The sequence below is a fragment of the Anneissia japonica genome, unplaced genomic scaffold (genome assembly GCF_011630105.1).
Source record: "Anneissia japonica isolate Jap-2015-1 unplaced genomic scaffold, ASM1163010v1 scaffold287773_len227377_cov100, whole genome shotgun sequence".
Taxonomy (NCBI): domain Eukaryota; kingdom Metazoa; phylum Echinodermata; class Crinoidea; order Comatulida; family Comatulidae; genus Anneissia; species Anneissia japonica.
The window spans coordinates 137,429-158,986 of record NW_022719437.1 but is presented as its reverse complement, the minus strand read 5'-3'; the positions used below and the strand labels follow the sequence as shown (position 1 = coordinate 158,986).

The 21,558-nt window shown below is 34.7% G+C and overlaps 2 protein-coding genes across 2 annotated transcripts; both read left to right on the top strand.

Annotated features, from left to right (window-relative positions):
- The first annotated feature begins 5,274 nt into the window (after nt 1-5,274).
- Nucleotides 5,275-8,634, top strand: LOC117110896. Its single transcript, XM_033253726.1, has 3 exons — nt 5,275-7,480; nt 7,575-7,786; nt 7,907-8,634. The coding sequence occupies exons 1-3, from the start codon at nt 5,434-5,436 to the stop codon at nt 8,618-8,620; spliced, it is 2,973 nt and encodes a 990-aa protein (XP_033109617.1). The 5' UTR covers nt 5,275-5,433; the 3' UTR covers nt 8,621-8,634.
- LOC117110892 lies at nt 8,634-11,801 on the top strand. Its single transcript, XM_033253721.1, has 2 exons — nt 8,634-10,834; nt 11,714-11,801. Exon 1 carries the CDS (start codon nt 8,818-8,820, stop codon nt 10,303-10,305), a length of 1,488 nt encoding a protein of 495 aa, XP_033109612.1. The 5' UTR covers nt 8,634-8,817; the 3' UTR covers nt 10,306-10,834; nt 11,714-11,801.
- The last annotated feature ends 9,757 nt before the right edge of the window (nt 11,802-21,558 follow it).

Sequence of the window (21,558 nt, the reverse complement as noted above, 5' to 3'; positions counted from 1 at the left end):
AGTCATTGCCTTTCCATAACTTTCTGAATACTCAATAGGTTGTCTTTCAAATTTTTCAGTTGATTCGAATCATGTTAAAAAACTACTCGTGGGTATAAAAGCTTAGAAGACCTCCGGCTGTAACAGGCTAAGTAATAAGGTCCTGAAATTTTATGCCAAACCTCTTTCTCATCATCTTTCCCATATTTTTTAACTTTCTCCTTGTTTTCCACTCTAAATGAAAAGTAGAAATCCAATTTTCAAATCTTGATCACATGCTTTTGTTGCGAATTATCGACATAATTATTTCTTTATTATCTCCCAGGTAAAAATTCCCATTGAGACCCGTTGAAAAAACCCAGTTGAAAACCCATTGGAAAAATTCAACATGTGTTTTCGCACCCTCTCAACGGGTCCAACGGGTTTTAATGGGTCCAACTGGTTTTCCAACGGTGTTTCAACGGGTTCAACTGGTTTTCAATCCCAACTGGTTTAACGGGTTACAGGTTCCCAATGGGTTTCCAATGGGTGTTCAATGGGTTTTCCAATGGGTTTTTAATGAGTTTCCTAATGGGTTTTCTAATAAGTTTCCAACTGGTTTTCAATGGGTTTTCTAATGAGTTTTCAACTGGTTTTCAATGGGTTTTCTACTATGGGTGTCCAACTGGTTTTCAATGGGTTTTCTACTATGGGTTTCCAATTGGTTTTCAATGGGTTTCAATTCCAACTGGTCCAACTGGTATTCCAAAGGATATGAGGTCCAACTGCTTTTTCAACTGGGTTTCAATTCTAATTGGCCAACTGTTATCATTAGTAACTCTGAGTCGCTGCAATATCTATTTACTTACTCTATCACTAAATGAATTGAAACAACATTTTTGTTATATTACTGTGCATTTAATAAATTCCACCAACAGTTACAATTATTACATACTTTGAATTTTAAAAATTATGTATCATATTAATATCTAAGTAAATGTAAATTATATATTTCTTTAATACATTCAATGCAATATTTTAAATTTAAGAAAATATATTTAAAAATCAGTTATGCACATTACATTCTATATTTACTCTATAGTTATAACAAGATCTATAGTGTAAGTCATATTGGACAATGAATTAATAATATAAAGAAACAATATGCAATTATTACTACTGTACACTTTAATAACATTGTGTATAGTGAGCAAATTTATAAATACATTAAGGATTAAATTAAATGATTATAGATGATTACAATGCAATTGTTTTATTTAATTTTAAAAAAACCTGAATTTAGAAAATATAAATAAATCAATTATGTGCACTTTGCAGAAAACTAAAAAACAAACACAGATCAATTACTTTTTAACTTGTCAATTATCTTTTGTTAAGTGATGTACCGATTTAGTGGGAGCTTTCTACAGCTTCCTCCTTTGTATGGCTGTATGATTACTAATATTGTTGCTTTTGAAACATTCCTGAAAAAGAAATTGAAATATCACTTATTTAGAAAAAAAATATATGGTTTAACTTGATTTAAAACAATGGATTGCTAGATATAGTGTGCTTTCAGTGGCTGTGAGCTCTTATAATAATAAAATAATAATAATAATAGTAGACTTAGGGCAAAAAGAAAAATTTGTTAGATTATCACTCCCACCCGCATTAAAAAAATGGGAAATATTGATGCGGGAATAAAAAAAATAAATTTTTTTTGCCACATTATTTATTTTAACAGCTTTAAAAAATGATGCAATTTTGTGACGGGAAATATATTTTCTTTAAAAACAATAAAATTAAACTTTTAAATATTCTTGAAAATAAATACATTCCCTCCCTCATCAATTAAAAAAAGCAATATTCTATTGTTCTGTTTGAAAAAAAACACTAACCCTCATCATTTTTTTTTTTTTTGAATAGTGATAATCTAATAGTTTTTTCTATGTGCCCTTATATTAGCATATTGTTAGGCCCTCATTGGATTAATGCCTATGGAACACAAACTCCAGCTCCCTGGGGAAGTATTCGATAACGCTGCAGCAGATACATCAGCACATGTTGGTACAGTGTATTTAACTCTACCAGGTACCCACTTATACTCCTGGGTAGAGAGAAGCAATGCAGATAAAATGCCTTGCCCAAGGACACAAGTTAAATACACAGCGAGGGGATTGAAACCCTGACCCTGCGCCAAACCACTTCTACTACTCTACTATGTTCTGTTGAATTAGAAGACATAAAATAAGTGTAATACAGGTACATTGCAAATTATAAAAAGGGCAATAAATTTTGAAATTGGGAGGATAATACTGTATGCAGCATCAGAAGGTGGTTTTCTAGTCAAAACGGCAATGGATCAAAATGGCAATAAGTGACTAAATCAAAACGGCAATAAACCAAAATAATAATAATAATAATAATAATAATAATAATAATAATAATAATAATAATAATAATAATAATAATAATAGCCTATATAACAACAACATACATACGAACGAATTCAATAATAAAAAGTATGGGGAAACACAATATCAAACAAAGCATTAGACAATTCAAATAAATAAAACTTTAAAATACATTGGACAAAATATGAGGAAAAACCATTTATGTACAGTAATTAAAAGTAAAAAAAAATGCGAAAAAAGAAAGAAAAATAAATAATAATAATAATAATTGGCAGGGCCTATGCCCTAGCCTAACCAAGTAGTAGTAGAGTAGGTAGCTAGGCCCCTAGCATAGGGCTAGGCCCTATTTGTACGAAAAACTAGGTACTACTTAGGCTAGGCCTGGCCTGCTAGGCTAACTACAGTACAGACAGACAGTAGGCCTAGGCCCAAGTTAGCTACGAAGGTAGTTTAGGCCCAGTCTGAACTGGATTTTTATTAATTTTTTTATTAATTTTTTTTACATTAGTATGGTTCTATCGTATTCTTATCTTACCTTTTCTATCGAACACTGCATCATCAGCTGCTGCACCGTCCTAGCTAGCCTAGCATAGGCTCAGCTAGTAGTGCTGGCCCAGCTAGGCTACGACTTCGTCGGCTAGGCCTAGGCCTAGAGGCTGTATGAAACATTCAATCAATCAAGATGTGTTGAATATTAAGTCTTGCATCAATGAATTATCCTTGCTTTGTAGTTATCAGTAAGCAAACCACCTATTATTGTCGTATTTTGTACCTTAAAATCTCAGAATTTGTCAAACATTAGTAGACTCCACTGGTACCTGGTACTGCACACACAATGAATTTGAATGTGGATCCTAGGTTTCCATTGGTCAGTTTCGTAAGGTTCCAAAGGAGTGGCCAATGACGGCAGGGCATATAATGATGTCATTCACTCCGCTTGTGTGGGAGGGGGGTCGGAAACCTGGAATGCCATATCACTACTACATGGAGGATGATATCAATGACAATACAAATAATTAAATATATGAATAAATAATTAATTAATGAGGCCTAATGATAATAAATAGTAGGCTATTAATAATAGGCCTAATTAAAAGTAAATTTTAATTAAAGCAAATTTGTTAACCATTTATTATGCCATACTACAGTAGCATCCCTTGGTCCTCCGTGCATCACCGGCCGGGGGTTCAAGCCCAAGCATTTTAGCATGTAGCTGGACCGGTTGAGGCCATTGAACCCTTTGATGTCGTACCAATTAGACCAGTTGAAACTTGGAGCCCATTCTGTAACCAATTGGACCAGTTGAAACCAATGCACCCATTGAACATACCAATTGGACCCGTTGATTGATACCAGTTAAAAAAGTTGAAAGCCACTTTACCCCTTGAAAATACCAATTGAACCAGTTGAAACCAATTAGACGATTTGAAAATCCCAACTGGTCTCAAATGTTTTTACCTGGGTTTGGATAATACCAGTTAGACCCATTGGATTATACCAGTTACACCCATTGGATACCAGTTAGACCCATTGGATAATCCAATTAGACCCATTGGATAATACCAGCTAGACCCATTGGATAATACCAGTTAGACCCATTGGATAATACCAGTTAGACCCATTGGATATTCCAATTAGACCCATTGGATAATACCTGTTAGACCCATTGTATAATACCAGTTAGACCCATTGGATAATACTAGTTAGACCCACTGTATAATACCAGTTAGACCCATTGTATAATACCAGTTAGACCCATTGAATAATCAGTTAGACCCATTGAATAACACCAGTTAGACCCATTGGATATTCCAGTTAGACCCATTGGATATTCCAGTTAGACCCATTCGATAATGCCCAGTTGGACCCATTGAACAACACCAGTTGGACCCATTGGATATTACCAGTTCAACCCATTGAACAATACCAGTTGGACAATATACCAGTTGGACCAATTGGGTAATACCAGCTGAACCAGTTGAAAAATACCAATTGGACCCATTGAACCTCGTTCAACCAGTTGGACCCATTGAAAAATACCAGTTGGACCCATTGAACCTCATTGGACCCATTGGAAATTTCAATGGGTTTCAATGGGAATTTTTACCTGGCTGTAGTTTGACATTTATGCGTTGATTGATTTAGTTTAAAATAAGTTACTATGATTGAATATTTTTATACATTATAAGATTTGTGTGCTAATGCATTCTATATAATTCATGATGAATTTTAATGGGTTTTTGTAGGAACTAATTTATTTAAATATACTATATTATTTTCCTTTGTTCGGAAGGAAAGCATGGTTTGTGTGGCGCATTGATTTCCATTTCTAATTATGTAATGAGGCTTCTTTATCCATCATGCTTGGTACAGGCTTTTTATATGCTCTATTGTTTATACCGTACTTATCTTAATTCCATTCAGACTGTTTACCACTGAGAACATTGAAATGATGTACTGTTCTGATTTAATGTAATGTATAGTTGGAGAAATAAGTCGTAAGTTTATGTCGATCATTAATACTGTAATATGTTGCGACACTGTAATTAAATAATTACTGTTATTCATTAGTACTGAATTATGATGTTACATATTCTCTGTTGTGCGTTAATTACAATTGTTATTCTGGACAACTTTGTGTTGCATTACAGTATTTATACTGATATTATGGTTTACAGAACATTATGATTATACATATTTTTTCATTTGATTATGGCTGATAATTTATTATGTTATTTTAAATGCGGAAATCCTGGTTTAATTGTATACACTGATTTACATACTGAATTCAGGAATATAACTTTTTAAGCCATCTTGAAGTGTTTATATTGGTTTTTTTTAAAACTCATGTTTATTGCTGTTTTCAGTACTTGATCTTCATGAGATTTACATATGTTGTTGACTGATTTTGCCTTTCTGGTTTAATTCTTGTAGAATTGAATAAAAGTTCATCTAGTTATTTATACTGGAGTTATCTCAATACTTTCTCTCCACGTCTGAGCCGATCCCTGCCTCGCCACAATTCAATTGACTTATTCTGGAACGGCAACCAACTTCGAATATGGAGGTAAAGGATTTGGCTGCACTGAGAAAAAATCGGGCTCTTCGCAAGGGTAAGCTGACGATGGCGCTAACTGAGTTGAACGCAGAATTGAAGGAAGAAGATGTTGTTCAAGATCAGATACGTCAGCTACAGGAGAAATCCAAGACTCGACTTGACGCTGTGGAAAACGCTCATGATATGCTGATGAATGGTATAACAGATGAGGATGAAATCGGACAAGAGGAAGAATGGCTAGGACTTGTTGTAAGATATTTCAACATGGTTACAAGAAGGGCAAGAAAGATTTTAGGTGAAGTCGTTAGGACCCCGGTTAAGCCTATAAGTAATTCAGAAACAAGCCCTGATGAGCAGGTTGTTGATAATATCACTCCTGCAAGTGTTAGTATTGATGACTCAGTCAAAGAAGGGTCAACTGATAATGTTATTGTTTGTGAATCTGTAATTGATGTAGAAACACCTAAAGGTACAGATGTTGTAAATAATACTAACAAAAGTGATGTAAATGTTTCGATTAATGCAGGATCTACCATGCCTACTCATGAGAATTCTCTTATAATTATGGTGCAAGCTATGGCTTTGCCTAAAGCACATGTTAGAAAATTTGAGGGTGATCCTCTATTTTATTATACATTTATGGCTTCATTCAATAACAGTGTATCTTGCATTACTGATCCTAGTATAAAGCTTAACGTTCTTCGTTCATTGTGCTGTGGCCGAGCTCTTGATGCTACAGAATTTTGTGTGTTGAAACCACCAGCTGAGGGCCTTGAAGCAGCGCTGACAACACTCAAGAAACGGTTTGGTAACAGTGCTATGATTGTGCAAGCATGGATAAAGAAGATTGTAACCCGACCAAAGGTGGAGCCAGCAAAGCTCGAAAGTTACGCAGATGATTTAACTAACTGCTTCCAAGCACTAGATGCTCTAGGATACTTGCAAGAACTGAACAATCAAGGGAGTCTGAAGACTATAATAGATAAACTACCAAGGTTCTTACAACAGAGATGGATGCGTGAGAATGATAAAGTGCCCAGTCTGAAGGATGTTGTGAGGTTTGTAAAGACTTCCTCTTGTGAGGTAAATGATCCTGTATTCGGAACTGTCGCTGAACCTCACAAACCATCGAAGCCCGGTGAAAGGAATACAGGACGTGTGTTTCAGACAGATGCAAAGATGGTACCCTCAGAAACCAAGATATTTTCAAAGTGGAAAAAGTGTTGGGGATGTGAAACTGATGAGCACTGGCCCGACCAATGCCCTACACTTTTGCAAGTAACTCCAGAAGAACGTATGAAAAAAGCCAAGGAGAATCATGTATGCTTTTCTTGTTTCAAGAAGGCAGGAAAACAGCATTCGATCACAAACTGCCGAAGAAGGAAGAAATGTACGCAATGTGATAAATTCCACCATCCACTGCTGCATATAACGGCTCAACCTACAACACAACTAATGACCCTAGATCAGAATTCAACTGATGATGTACAAGTGGTCATGCCGATGCTCACAGCAAATGTGTTAGGTAGAGACTCTAACATCTTGTTTGACACCTGCGCTACATTGACCTTGATTAGAGATGATCTGGCTAAAGAATGCAAATTCCCAAGCAAACCAGTAACGGTTGAAATATCAACTCTTGGTTCTGAGAAGTCATTACTTCATACTAGAGCATACAACGTAACACTGACATCTAGGGAAGGACATTCCCACTCTTTAACTGCAATTGGGGTACCTAGCATCACCGATGTACCAACAATTAGTAACAGACTACGATCAGAAGTCGAAGAGAAGCTGGGTGAACCTATCTATAGGAGAAGTGGGACGGTTGATATCTTAATAGGTATTAACTATGCCAAGATGCACACGGGAAAATGCGTTGACATTGATGGTGATTACGTAACAGGAAAGTCTCCATTAGGATGGGTTTTGTTTGGTACCAACACCAAAGGGTCTACAAGACAACATCAAAATCCTGTGATGCTTATCAAGTTAGCTGAGCCTGTAGACATATCTCAATTCTGGTCCACTGAAGAGATGGGGGTGGAATGTAAGTGTGATTGCGCAAAACAGGGTTCCAACACTAAGCCCAGATAGTAACAGGGAATTCACTAAGATGTGGAACTCTTGCATAAAGGATACAGATGGACATTGGGTGGTATCATATCCCTGGATAAAGACTCCAGAAGAACTTCTAAACAACGAAAAGCAATGCTTCGCAAAACTTTGTTCCCTAGAAAAACGGCTCAAGGAAACAAACTCTGCAGAGCAGTATAGCAGGGCGATTGACGATATGGTGGAGAAAGGTTTTGCAAAGAAACTAACTGAAGAAGAGAAAGGAACCTACCATGGACCAGTCCATTACATTCCTCACCACGCTGTCATGAGACCAGAAAGTGCCAGTACACCAATCCGAATAGTCTTTAATTCGTCGAGTGTGTGTGAAGGGTCATCGCTGAATGACTAATGGGGAAAGGGTCCAGACCTATTAAGAAATCTGATGGGAGTGATTATGAGATTCCGGGAATTCAAGATTGCTGTTGCCGGCGACATCAGTAAAATGTTCTATCAGGTTAGGATTCCACCAAGCGACATGCACGTCCACAGATTCTTGTGGAGAAAATCTGAAGAGCGTTCACCTGACACATATGTTCTCACCATTGTGACTCCGGGGGATAAACCTGCACCAGCCATGGCATTGACCGCACTACTAAAGCCAGCTAAGGAAAATGAAACTGACCACCCACAAGTCGCAGCAACTTTACAGCGAGACACCTACATGGACAATATTTGCACTTCAGTAAAGAATGAAAAGGAAGCTATTGAACTGACTAAAGAGATAGACAACGTCCTATCCACAGCAGAATTTAAAGTTAAAAAATGGGTCTCCATTGCTAAACTACATGCTGACCAAGATCACTCTGAGCAACCTGTGATGTCTGAGGACACTGAGCAGAAGGTATTAGGTGTCGTGTGGGAGCCAAAGACAGATGAGCTTAAGTACAAAGTACAGCAAGATGAATTACACGGCAGACTTACCAAGAGAACCGTACTGAGTGAAATCTCAAAAATCTTCGACCCAATTGGATTTTCCGGTGCATTCCTGATACGAGCCAAGATAATGGTACAGCGACTTTGGGCAGCAGGAGTTGGTTGGGACGATGAATTGATTCTGAAAATTAACAGTTAATCATCTTCTGTGATGCGTCTGAGTGTGCCTTTGGCGCAGTGTGCTACACTAGATGGGAGACATCTAATGGTACGTTTGGTGTAGGATTCTTGACCGCAAAGTCCCGAGTTGCACCCCTGAAGGCATTAACAATTCCGAGGTTGGAGCTACAAGCAGCTGTGGTAGCCACCAGACTATACACATCTATAACCAAGGAAATGACTGTCAAGTTTAAAAAATCTATTTTCCTCTCAGACTCGATTATTGCTTTATCCTGGATAAGAGGTCAGTCGCGTCTCTACAAGCCGTTTGTTGCCAACAGAGTGTCTGAGATCCAAGGCAACACCGATCCATCAGACTGGAAGCACATACTAGGAGAGTTCAATATTGCAGACCAAGTCTCCAGAGGCGTGAGTGTGAGTGACTTAAAAGGTGAATGGAAAGAAGGACCTTCATTTCTGAGCTTGCCTGAAATTGAATGGCCATGTTCCATCCCTAGGGAAAGTAAAGAAGGTGTAGATGCCGAAAAACGGAAGCCCAAACCTGTAATGCTCATACAGCAGCTAGAAGCAGCAATTAACATCAATAGATACTCAAATTGGCGAAGACTTCTACGGGTGACAGCATATGTTTTCCGATTTATAGTGCACACCAGAGCAAAGTGCTGCGTGGATGATGGCCCACTATCTGCACACGAATTATTGGTAGCTGAAAGACACTGGGTGAGGGATGCTCAAAAATCCCTAAAGGAGATTAAGGAATACAAGTCTCTAAGTCCATTTAGAGTGAACGGTATAGTATATGTAGGAGGTCGTACAAGTAACAAGAGACTCGCATATGACCAGGCCTATCCTGTCCTTCTGCCAAGATGCCACAGAGTCTCATATCTGATTACCAGACAGATACATGAAACTGGCCACTATGGCGTCGCTACAACTGCCGCAAAAGTAAGGCGAAGATTTTGGATTGTAAAGGCAACCACCTTAGCTAAGACTTTGAAGTTCCAGTGTACTAAATTTCGAGCTTTTGAGCACAAAGCAGAAAATCAGTTGATGGCGGAACTGCCCATAGAACGAGTTACACCTTATTCACCACCGTTCCACTATACCGCAATAGACTACTTTGGACCTTATCATGTTAAAGTAGGAAGGAACAAGTCGACAAAGCAATACGGGGTGATATTGACGTGTTTGACGACCCGTGCTGTACACCTAGAGCTTGATGTTGATTGTTCAACACAGGAATTCATACAAGTACTGAGAAGATTCTACGCAATTAGAGGTCGACCCAAAGTCATACAAAGTGACAATGGCACGCAGTTTGTGAGGGCAGAACGAGAACTAAGACAGATGATAGCTGGTTGGAATAAAGATCAACTAAAGGAGTACTGTGCTAATGAACAGGTAACCTGGAGATTCACTACACCATTAGCCCCTCGCCACAATGGCTGCGCCGAATCACTGGTAAAGAGTTGCAAACATGCTTTAAAGAAATCTATAGGAGATCAACGTCTGACGCCGTTTGAATTGTACACATACTTCCAGGAAGTGGCAAACTTGATTAATGAAAGGCCGATTGGTAGAAAGCTGAATGATCCTGATGACGGTTCATTTATTTGCCCGAAAACGACATTCTGTTGGGGAGATCCACAAGCCATGTACCTCAGGGCCCCTTCAGGGAAACCAAAAACCCACGGAGACGTGTAGAGTTCGTCCAGAAGCTAGTCAATGCGTTCTGGAAAGTTTGGATTAGGGATGTGTTTATTTCTCTTGTACCACGCAAGAAATGGAGTATTGAAAGAAGAGATGTACGAATTGGTGATGTAGTGATGTTAGCAGACCCCAATTCAGCTCGAGGAAAATGGACCATTGCAAGGATTACCGATGTATATCCAGGAAAGGACGGCCACGTGCGCAGTGTATCTGTAAAAACCCCCAATGTGAATTACGTTCGTCCCATAACTAAGTTAGCTGTTACATATCCAGTTGAGGGATACGAATAGATCCAAGTTTATGTGAATTCCTCACATGGTGGGGGAGGGTGTTTCGTCTAGAAACTATTGTTTGAGAGCGCATTTTATTTTTTATATTTCTACTTGAGGGCACTAGATTTGCATGGGTAATTCGGATCTCGCCGCTGAATTCAATGCAACACATCATAATTTGTCTCTAGTATTCACTGGGTTTTACCGTTTAAAACCATACCTGATGTTAATGAATTTCGTTAAGATGTTATGTAAGTATTTAAGAATTGTTGCTTGATTGCAACATAACTGTTTGTATCTTCAAAGTATTAATTTAGCACATAGCCTATATAGCCTATGTAACACTCTGCTTAGGCCTAGACTGTCTCACGTGTATACGGATAGCAGCGTGCTGTTTGAGCATTAGACTAGCTCTGCCTAGGCTTGTCGCTGTAGTTTGACATTTATGCGTTGATTGATTCAGTTTAAAATAAGTTACTATGATTGAATAATTTTATACATTATAAGATTTGTGTGATTTCCATTTCTAATTATGTAATGAGGCTTCTTTATCCATCATGCTTGGTACAGGCATTTTATATGCTCTATTGTTTATACTGTACTTATCCATAGTCCATTCAGACTGTTTACCACTGAAAACATTGAACTGATGTACTGTTCTGATTTAATGTACTGTATAGTTGGAGAGATAAGTCGTAAGTTTATGTCGATCATTAATACTGTAATATGTTGCGACACTGTAATTAAATAATTACTGTCATTCATTAGTACTGAATTATGATGTTACATATTCTCTGTTGTGTGTTGATTACAATTGTTATTCTGGACAACTTTGTGTTGCATTATAGTATTTATACTGATATTATGGTTTACAGAACATTATGATTATACATATTATTACATTTGATTATGGCTGATAATTTATTATGTTATTTTAAATGCGGAAATCCTGGTTTAATTGTATACACTGATTTACATACTGAATTTAGGAATATAACTGTTTAAGCCTTCTTGAAGTGTTTATATTGGTTTTTTTTTAACTCATGTTTATTGCTGTTTTCAGTATTTGATCTTCATGAGATTTACATATGTTGTTGACTGATTTTGCCTTTCTGGTTTAATTCTTGTAGAATTGAATAAAAGTTCATCTAGTTATTTATACTGGAGTTATCTCAATACTTTCTCTCCACGTCTGAGCTGATCCCTGCCTCGCCACAACAGGAATCCGTTAGACAGTGGGTCTCCTCCATGTTTGACTACAGTACTACCAGCATTGGTTGTTCATTAGCCAATGATTCTGGAACATAGTTGTTCTGGTGTAGAAAAAAAAGTGTTAGCAATTCATTTCAATTCATAATTAATGGGCAACACATTGTTTATATTTTGACCAAATATGTGACTTTATGAAAGTTTTATTTGTTGGAAAAGAAAGAATGACTTGACCCACATTCTGTGGTTTGCAATAATATTATGCTGGCACTAATAGGCCTTTCTTTGAGTCTTACAAATTGGGGACTCATTTGATTTAATTTTTATTTATTTGATTTATTTGAAGTAGCATTACATAAAATGAGCGAGCATTAAACATACAAAGTAAAAGTTAAAATTAACTAGTTCCATTTAGGTACAAATGCCAAACCATTACAAAAATGGACAACCACATTATTACATCCAGTTATTACGTTTTTGTTTATGTTTTTTGGGGGGTTTTTTTTGCATTCTACACTTTAGACTAAATGTATTTGTTGTAATTTTAATAATGGAAATGGGCCTAAGGGTTTTTTTTTTTTTATAAAAATAACTATATATTATAGCTAATGTCTATGGAACAAAACAAAATAAAGCATTTTTTTTTTTAAAGATTTCTAGGACAAAATTAAAGTTTATGTCTAGACCAAAAAAAAAAAAAAAAATTTTTGCCTCTTTATTTAATATACTGCTGACCTTTTAACAAGCACATATTTTGTCACATAACAGTTCAAAAATCATACACCTCTCACATTTTACGTCCTAAAAAATAATTAAAATTAGTTATATGCAGGGTTTTTCAATCCTAGACTTGATTCTCAAAACAGATAAATATTTCCACATAAATCAAGGACTTTTTACTGTTACCAGGATGGGAAGCTGGCTGGTTTAAGCAGTCTAACTTGAATTAGCCTTATGTGTGTTATTGTTATGCTAATGAGCCAGAAAACCACAATCTGCACATGTTTAGAAAAACAAAATTTTCCTTAGCCACACTGTTACGTTGCTCCTCCAATTAATCTTTTAAACTAATCCCTTCAGTTCTCTAAAACGAAACAAAGTCATGATTTATTAAATGCCTATACGTTTGCATGTACAATTGAATTCAGCCATGCAATGAAACTATTTTGAATTTATAGTTTACTTACAAATTTACAAACAACAGGCATGACAGGCAAGACATGCACATTACTTCTGCAGATTCGCTGACTTAAAACCCCATTCCCAGCAAATTTCTATTTTAAAAGAAGAATCTGATTTTCATTTAACGTTTGTAAAAAAAATACGAAATTGCTAGTTTAAATGATGGCTTTTGAGTCTTTCTAAGAGAAAAAGTTTCTTTTTCAGTAGGAAATTTTTGTGTTGCTAATTTTTTTTTTTTTTTTTTTTTTTTTTTTTATTTTTTGCCTCTACGATACGTTCCATCAAACTTTTTGTAATATAACTGTCTTCTTCTGAAAGAAAGTTTGGAACCAACAAAATTGAATATTGGTTTTTCTCCCTAAGTATTTTTAACTTGAATCAGGGTGAAAATGTTCAAAGAATTATAATAATGTACATTAAAAAAATGTGATGCAAGAATCCTATGTCATATCCAAGCTAATCAAATAGTGTTATATTTATGATAAATTAATCCTAAACAATAAAAATTATATCACCTAGTGTGTGCATTATACAATAAATATGGAGGTATGAAATGGTGGGGTACTGTGTCTGTTGTAAACTAAAATTTGGAAGTAGGAGCAAGAATTGCGATCACTTCATCTTTAATTCTTGCATGCTCACACAAAATATATCACAGTACAAATACAGTTTTATGCCTTGACTACTGTATGACTTACCAACATCACCTTTGTCAAATACCCCACCTTGCCTTTTGGTAGAAATCACAGATGTGGCAAAAGGATTTGCCCGACGGGGGGCCCAAGGTCCCCGACGGCAGGGGGGGGGTCAGATTCCCCAACGAAAGTAAAGTGGGCGTGGTCGACCTTCGATTAAAAGTTTTCGAAAGTGGTTCAGGGGGGCGAAACCTCGAACATTTTGACAATTTAGGAGTTTCAAAGGCTTATTTAATCGATTTTAGAGTCTACCCGAACGACCATAAAAATCGATTGACCCTAGAAATTTTTGTTTAAATTTGTTCACGATACAAGTTTACGTTAGTAAAGTAGGCGTGGTCGGGCGTCCAAGGCGAGATATATGACAATTAGGGGCTTTAAAGGCTTATTTAATTGATTTTATAGATTTCAAGGCCTTCGCTGAATATTGTGGCAGTTAAAAAAAGAAAAAAAAAAAACCTACCTACGTACCCTATATTTTTTTAGACCCGTTAGGCCAACATAACATTTTTTTTTCATCCTTAGTTGTACTCGCCTTCAATGAGTAAATTAAGGGTGCCACTGAAACGATGATGCTTAGGCGAATTTTGATTTGCTGAATCTACGAGGAGGTGTCCTCGTAACAGGAAATCTACCTTATTTAATAATAGTTATAATTAAAAACAGAAAAAAGCAATTTTTCTTATGGAGATTTCATTATACCGATTTAATGCTCTACTGAAGTATGAGGCCAACTTTGTGATAATTGCTGCACTTTTGTAATAACCTGTTGCAATTTCTAATAAGCATTGTTACACTCTTTAACTAGAAGTGCTCCTTTTACGCTGCGTATTTTCTTAGAGAATCGGTAAGCAGGCCTATAATAACAGGTAATAATTTGTTTAAAAATGGATAGTATCGAGATTTCTTCCCAAAGTTTTAACAATTCTCACAGAGTGTTCAAGATTTGTTCCAGCATAGAAGAGCAGTTCCATGGTTGTGAGATGTTGACGCCCAAATTATTTATTTTATAAAACAATAAAATGGATTGAAAATTTAACCATAAATTAATAATAAATTACATAATTAGCTTAAATTAATTCAACAAGACGAATTTTACCCATTAAATATGTACATCTTTACATGTAAATCCAGTAAGTAGACTAGTTTTGAGTAAAACCAATATACAAAAACGTCACAGACATTAATAAACATATCAGTGTGATAAGCCCTCTTTCTTTAAGTATTTAATATAGGCTAATTACTCTATTGCTAAATATTTTTTTAATTTTGCCTAATTATGTCCTATTTTAACCTTATTTGATGTAGAAAACCAGCTATTCGTTAGCAGAAAACCCATTGTGTTTGTTCTGATTTGTTTTCTCCTTCTTGACATCATCATCATCATCACCTTCATCATATCAACACCACCAAGGTGAAAAGGTGATTACAAAATGTGATGATAATATAATAAATATCCAAAAATAAATATATTGAATAAGTTATGGAATTTTATTTATTTATTTATTTTTTTTTGTTGTAAAATAAAAAATTAACAATTTACATTCTATTTCGTCGAAAAAAATTCGATATTTTTTTTTCTAAAATGCGTGATTATTAAAAGAAATATAATGTTTTAAATGCTTTAAAATATAAGAAATATTTATTTCAAGATACCAACATCCATCATATTAGTACTGAAAAGATTGATATAATCTATCAGTACCGGTATCATAGATATAAAGAAAGCAGATTAATGACTTAAAAAGATCCTCCTCCAGTATAACCATTTATTGCTTGCTCACAAACGCGACAGTTTGATCACTCGCAAACTTGCTATTAAGCAAATGCTTTTTTTTTTATCTAAACAGGTGGTATCTGCTGTGACTTTGAATATGGCTGGTGTAGCTGGACTTACGATAGTCAGTGGAATCGTTCTTCTGAGAGAATCAATAGTTCTGGTCAAGGTTCTTTTAGAAATTTCTACAATGTCTTTCTCATCAATTATGCTATTTTTATTATACTGTACTGCAAAAATACTAATAGACTATGAAATATGTATCAGTGTATTTAAAAAGAATAAAATAATAGATAAACGAAGCAAAATGCAGATGAAGAATATATATAACGAAACATAATAGCCGGGCCTCATAATGATATCAATAGTAATATCAATTATAATGATAATAATTATAATGATATTATTGATAATGATATTATAATGATGATAATAATAATAGTAATAATATTTATAATGATAATAATATTGTAAATATTATTAACAATAATAATAATAATAATAATGATAATAATAATAATAATAATATTCACGTAAAAATTGATAATAATATTATTATTAATATCATTATTATAAAAATAATAAAAATATTAGTTTTTCATATTATTAATATTATTATTATAATAAAAATAATATATTTACTATTAATATTATCATTAATATTAATTATATTAATTTAATATTAGTATTAACAATATAAATAATAATAATAATAATAATAATAATAATAATAATAATAATAATAATAATAATAATAATAATAATAATAATAATAATAATAAATAATAATAATACCATATAACGAATGTTTCATTCACATCAGTTGATCCGTTTTCGAAATAAGTGGTCTGGGACGTTTTCCTTTCAATGGTCATCAGATCTACACCATACTCTGCATCGTCGTCACAAAAATGTAATCATTTCTTTACTCGACTTTGACAAACTGTTGTACAAGTTTTAAATTATACCCATTGATTTTTGAAAGAGATATTTAGGTCTGAGTCCTCAAAAATTGAAATTACCCCCCAATTTACACCCTTGACTTATTCGTCGCCAGCACATTATAATTTCTTCCTTGTAACTTGGTTAAACCTTTAAATTTAAGACGGTATTTTCAATGAGAATAAAAAATATAGCTGACCATTTTCTGTAAAAACTTCTGTAACAATATCAATATATAGGCCGATCATCATAATATATATATAATTTTTCCTTGATTTTCAGATGGTTATTATATATATATACAACAATATTCTGGACACGCAGAGCTTAGAAGTCCTAAAATACAAGCTACTTGGAGTGATATTTGTCTGTCATTTTACTATTATATGAGTGGAGATCCAGAAAAGCATATACACATTCAACAAAATATTGATAATACAAATAATGAAGTATTATACATTCCGGATGACAGCAGCAGGCAATGGAAGTATGTCAATTTACAATTAATTAACAGTTACAATTACGAGCTGAAGTTATTAGGACGTGCTGATAACGGAAAGATAGCAGTCGATAATATTTATATCAGTCAAGGGCTATGTACCGGTATTGAAAATAGAAGTAATATGATTGTGTACTTTTTTTTCTTTTTCTTTCTCTTTTTTGTCTTCATAGATACATTGCATGTTGTATTATCACTATCATAGTCTCCTTATTCACTAGACCTAGGCCCTACTGATAACCATTCATTTCTTTTACCCATTAAGCCTCAATCAATCTTAAGTCTTAAATCAAGTATTTAGTCAGTGTCTACATATCAAACGAACTTGCTATTCTCTGGATGATTACGACCAACAAATTGGCGTAATAATCGCAATTTCTCAATAATGATTATACATTTCAATAAATTTAACCTGCTATTTCAATCCGTTCTTATTGTAAACCTAAGTAAAGTTAATAATAACTGCATCCCGTCGTCCTCGGCTAGGCTATTATTCAAATATGAACTCTCTTACCCGCCAACGTAAGCCTGTCAATTTAAAAAATCAATAAACAAGGTAACTCAGTTTGCCATCTTTTTGATGACCCTCCTAGTTAAAAGGCAAGCTCCTAATCTTAAATCTATTTTCTCATATTCTAAGCTTCATAAGACTTCGTACCCTTTTGGCAATGTTAAAATGAGATAAATCTTGAGATTCGAACTATGTAATTCCATGTGCACCACTGATAAATTTACTATTCTCAATACCAATCGCACTATAATTACCCCGGTATTCTTAAAACAAACTTTAGTCGTATTTCGAGCTAAAACTTAAAAATTACGTCATTCCGTATTCTTAAAAGAAACTAGAACTACGACTGAATGACGCGAACCTCGACTAAAATGATACCTCCGCAGGCCGAATTTTTTAGTTAGCCTAGGGTCAGGCTAAATCGCCGACTTAAAATATTTACCCCACTAAAAACGTGTTTTTGTAACTCACGATAAAGTGAAACGAATAAAAACGACTGTATACGCAGGTTTGATATATCTAAGGTGTGTTAAACAAAAGAGACATCAAGTTTAGCTTCCAAAAGGAGAAATTAACATGTTTTCCTAGCCGCATGCGATAGTTCCTGATTTGCTCGTAATCACCTCGCGTTGCAATCATCTAGCTTCACCATAACAACAAAAAAGATGGCGCCGCCCTCGCTCAGGCTCAACTATAATAGTTCTCCAAAGAAATCAAATTTTCAGTGACTGTCAAAATCTTTATCGTTATTATGTTAACAACTAATATAGTTATTATTATAAAAAATTAATTAAGCGAATGATGGTCTATTATGAATTATGAGGAAATACGTTTTTGAACCACAGACGGCAGCTTAATATTCATCCGCGTTACCGGATCTCTGAAATTAGTCTGCTATTAAAGTTAGCTTTTTCATTGGTTAGTTTGGTAGTCGTGGCTTGCCAGCCGTCTTCAGTTAAACTAAAACTAGGTCTTGATTTAGTCGTAGTTAAAACTTCGACTACGTTGTTGTGAATACAAATTGAAGTTGAAGTTGCAACTAGCACTAAACTAAGTTCTAGTTCGAAGTTCGACTAAAGTTTGTTTTAAGAATACGGGCGTTATATTTGTCGTCCTCTCCTGAAATGTGATTCGTCTGACGTTATTTAAATTTGATTCTGCAACAAATGTCAAATTAGTAACTATACATGTTGAAAAAAACCATAACTAAATTTTGCCTCCAATTTAAAAATAACTAAAAAACAGTGACAGAGACAACTCAGCTTGTCCTTTTAATCTCCCCCAACATTGTATTAACGACTAACGCCGGTATTCTTAACACGAACTTTAGTCAAACTTCGAACTAGAACCTCATTTAGTCTTAGTTGCAACTTCAACTTCAATTTGTATTCACAAACAACGTAGTAGAAGTTCTAACTACGACTAAATAAAGTCCTAGTTGTAGTTCAGCTGAAGACGTCTGGCAAGCAACAACTATCAAATTAACCAATAAAAAGAGGTAATTTTACTAGCAGACGAAATTTTAGAGATCCGGTAACGCGGAAGAATATTAAACTGCCGTCTGTCTTATATATACATATTTCCTCATAATTTATAATTGACCATTATTCGCCTAACTAATATTATATAATAATAACTATATTAGTCGTTAACATCAAACGATAGAGAATTTGAACTGTCATTAAAAATTTGCTTTCTTTGGTGAACTATTATATAGTTGAGGTCGAGCGAAGGCGGCGCCATCGTTGTTGTTGTTACGGTGAGTCTACGTGACCGCAACACGAGGGGATTTCGTGCAATTCAGGAATTGTTGCATGTGGCTAGGAAAACAATTTCGCCTTTTGGAAGCTAAACGTAATGTTCATTTTCTTGAACACAGTAGAGATACATCAGACCACCTTATAAAATCGTTTTTATTCATTTCACTTTTATCGTAAGTTACAAAAAGCACGTTTTCATTGGGGTAAATATTTCAAGTCGATTTAGCCTGACCCTAAGCTGACTAAAAAAATCGGCCTGTGGAGGTATAATTTTAGGCGAGGTTTGCGTCATTTAGTCGTAGTGCTAGTCGAAGTTCGTTTTAAGAATACGAAATGACGTAATTTTTAAGCTTTAGCTCGAACTACAAGTAAAGTTTGTTTTAAGAATACCGTGGTTAATATTATTTTAATAGATAGTAACTTTCCATCTTTTTTCAATAAATCATCATCATCATCATCATCATAATTAACATTATTATTATTATTATTACTAGTAGTAGTAGTAGTAGTATAATTAATATAATTATTATTATTATTATTATTATTATTATTATATAAATAAATAAATATTATTATTAGTAGTAGTGGTAGTATTAGTATTATTATAATAACAATATTATTATTAATATTGTATTTAATGTCATTACTATAAACATGGTTATTGTTATTATTACTATTACTATTACTATTTTTTTCTTACTATTATGTTTCTTCTATAAGTATAGTTATTTAGATTTCCTATCAATTCTATTTCCTGAATTTTTGCATTATCATATATTTCTTATCAATTTTCCTCACACTTAGGAAAAAGTCAAGTCGTGTTTGAAATATTTGTGTACAAATGTACACTTTCTCCATCAAAAGGCTTTTTTCTATGAACGGAATGACCTGTTCGAATCACGAACTCATGTAGACCAAACCAAGTACCGTTACAAATTTAATCGTGCGGGAAATCCACTCATGACCGTTTATATATTACCCAAATAAGAAAGTTCAAAATGTTTGCATCAAAATAATAATGGAAAGGAGAAGAGTAAGGTTGATGATTATAATGACGATGATGATGATGATGATAATGATGATGATTATGATGATGATTATGATGATGATGATGATAATAATAATGATGATAATAATAATCAATTTTAATTTACTTATTCTCTGCTATAGAAACAAATGTACTGACATGCCCATCTGACGTGACTGTGGAGACCGACACTGGAGCGGCCACGGCTTTAGTTAACTATTCCAGTGCAATTTATACCATCTGTGGTAACGATTCAGTGATCTCCCCCGATCCTACTCACATCTTTCCAGCTCATCTTGGGATTGGAGCTGAACAATTCACCTTTACATCTACAGATTCGTCGAGAAACAATTATACTTGTACGTTTACAATAACAGTTGAAGGTTGGTAATTACGTATAATTAAAGTAAATGTCATTGTAATGATATCTATGAATCTTATAATATCAGAATATTATATAAAATTATCTCTTCGGAGATATCGTCTTGTCGATTAAGATGCTTAAGAAGAGGCCAGGAGTATCACATTTATCTCTGTCTTGTATTAGCGTACGGTAAGGTTGGAAATCAATTTCCTCCGGTCGGATTCGAACTTCCAAAGAAAGTCTCAGTGGCCTAGTCGGTTGAAATTCCGGTTGCAAGGGAAAAATAAAATATTTGAAGTGAGATTTAAAAAGGTGAAAGCCCGAAATTAATCTAGCAGCAGGCGGGAGCGAGTTCCAATGTTTCGGAGCAAGAAAGGAAAATGAGAGTGGCCGGTTTTGACATGTTAGAAACGAGGAAGAAGAAGAAAAGGAGGTGCGGGTGGAATGAGTATGATGTTAGAGACAAGATTGTCAGGGGAAAAACCGTGAATGGTTTTGTGGACAAGATTAATAATTTTATAGGAAGATCTGTATTGAATGGGTAACAAGTAAAGATCTTTAAGAATTGGAGTGATGTGAGAACGGACTTCGGTAGGCCTACCAGTACGAGCACTAGAGTTGAGTAAATTTTGAATGGGTCGGATGTGAGAGACAGCCAGGGCATGGAGTAGAGAATTACAAGAAATCCAGTCTTGAAGTTATAAAACTATGAACAAGAGAAGTAACTGCAGAAATGAATTAATATCCATTTTGAGGCACAAGAGAAAAAAAATCTACTAGGAAACTTTTAATCACCGCTAATCTGCTTCTCAATTAATGATGTGCAAGTTGTCCTTGTAATAAACTCAGTTGTATATATCCGCCTGAAAAATGTGGGTGGCTCTACCAACCATACGAAACAATGTTGTAGTGGAAATAAATAACATGAAGTAATCAAGTTTTGCCTTCGTTTTGTTTTGTATTTAGCTCTACCACAGTATCGAGCACTCTACTCCAGACGATCTTGAAC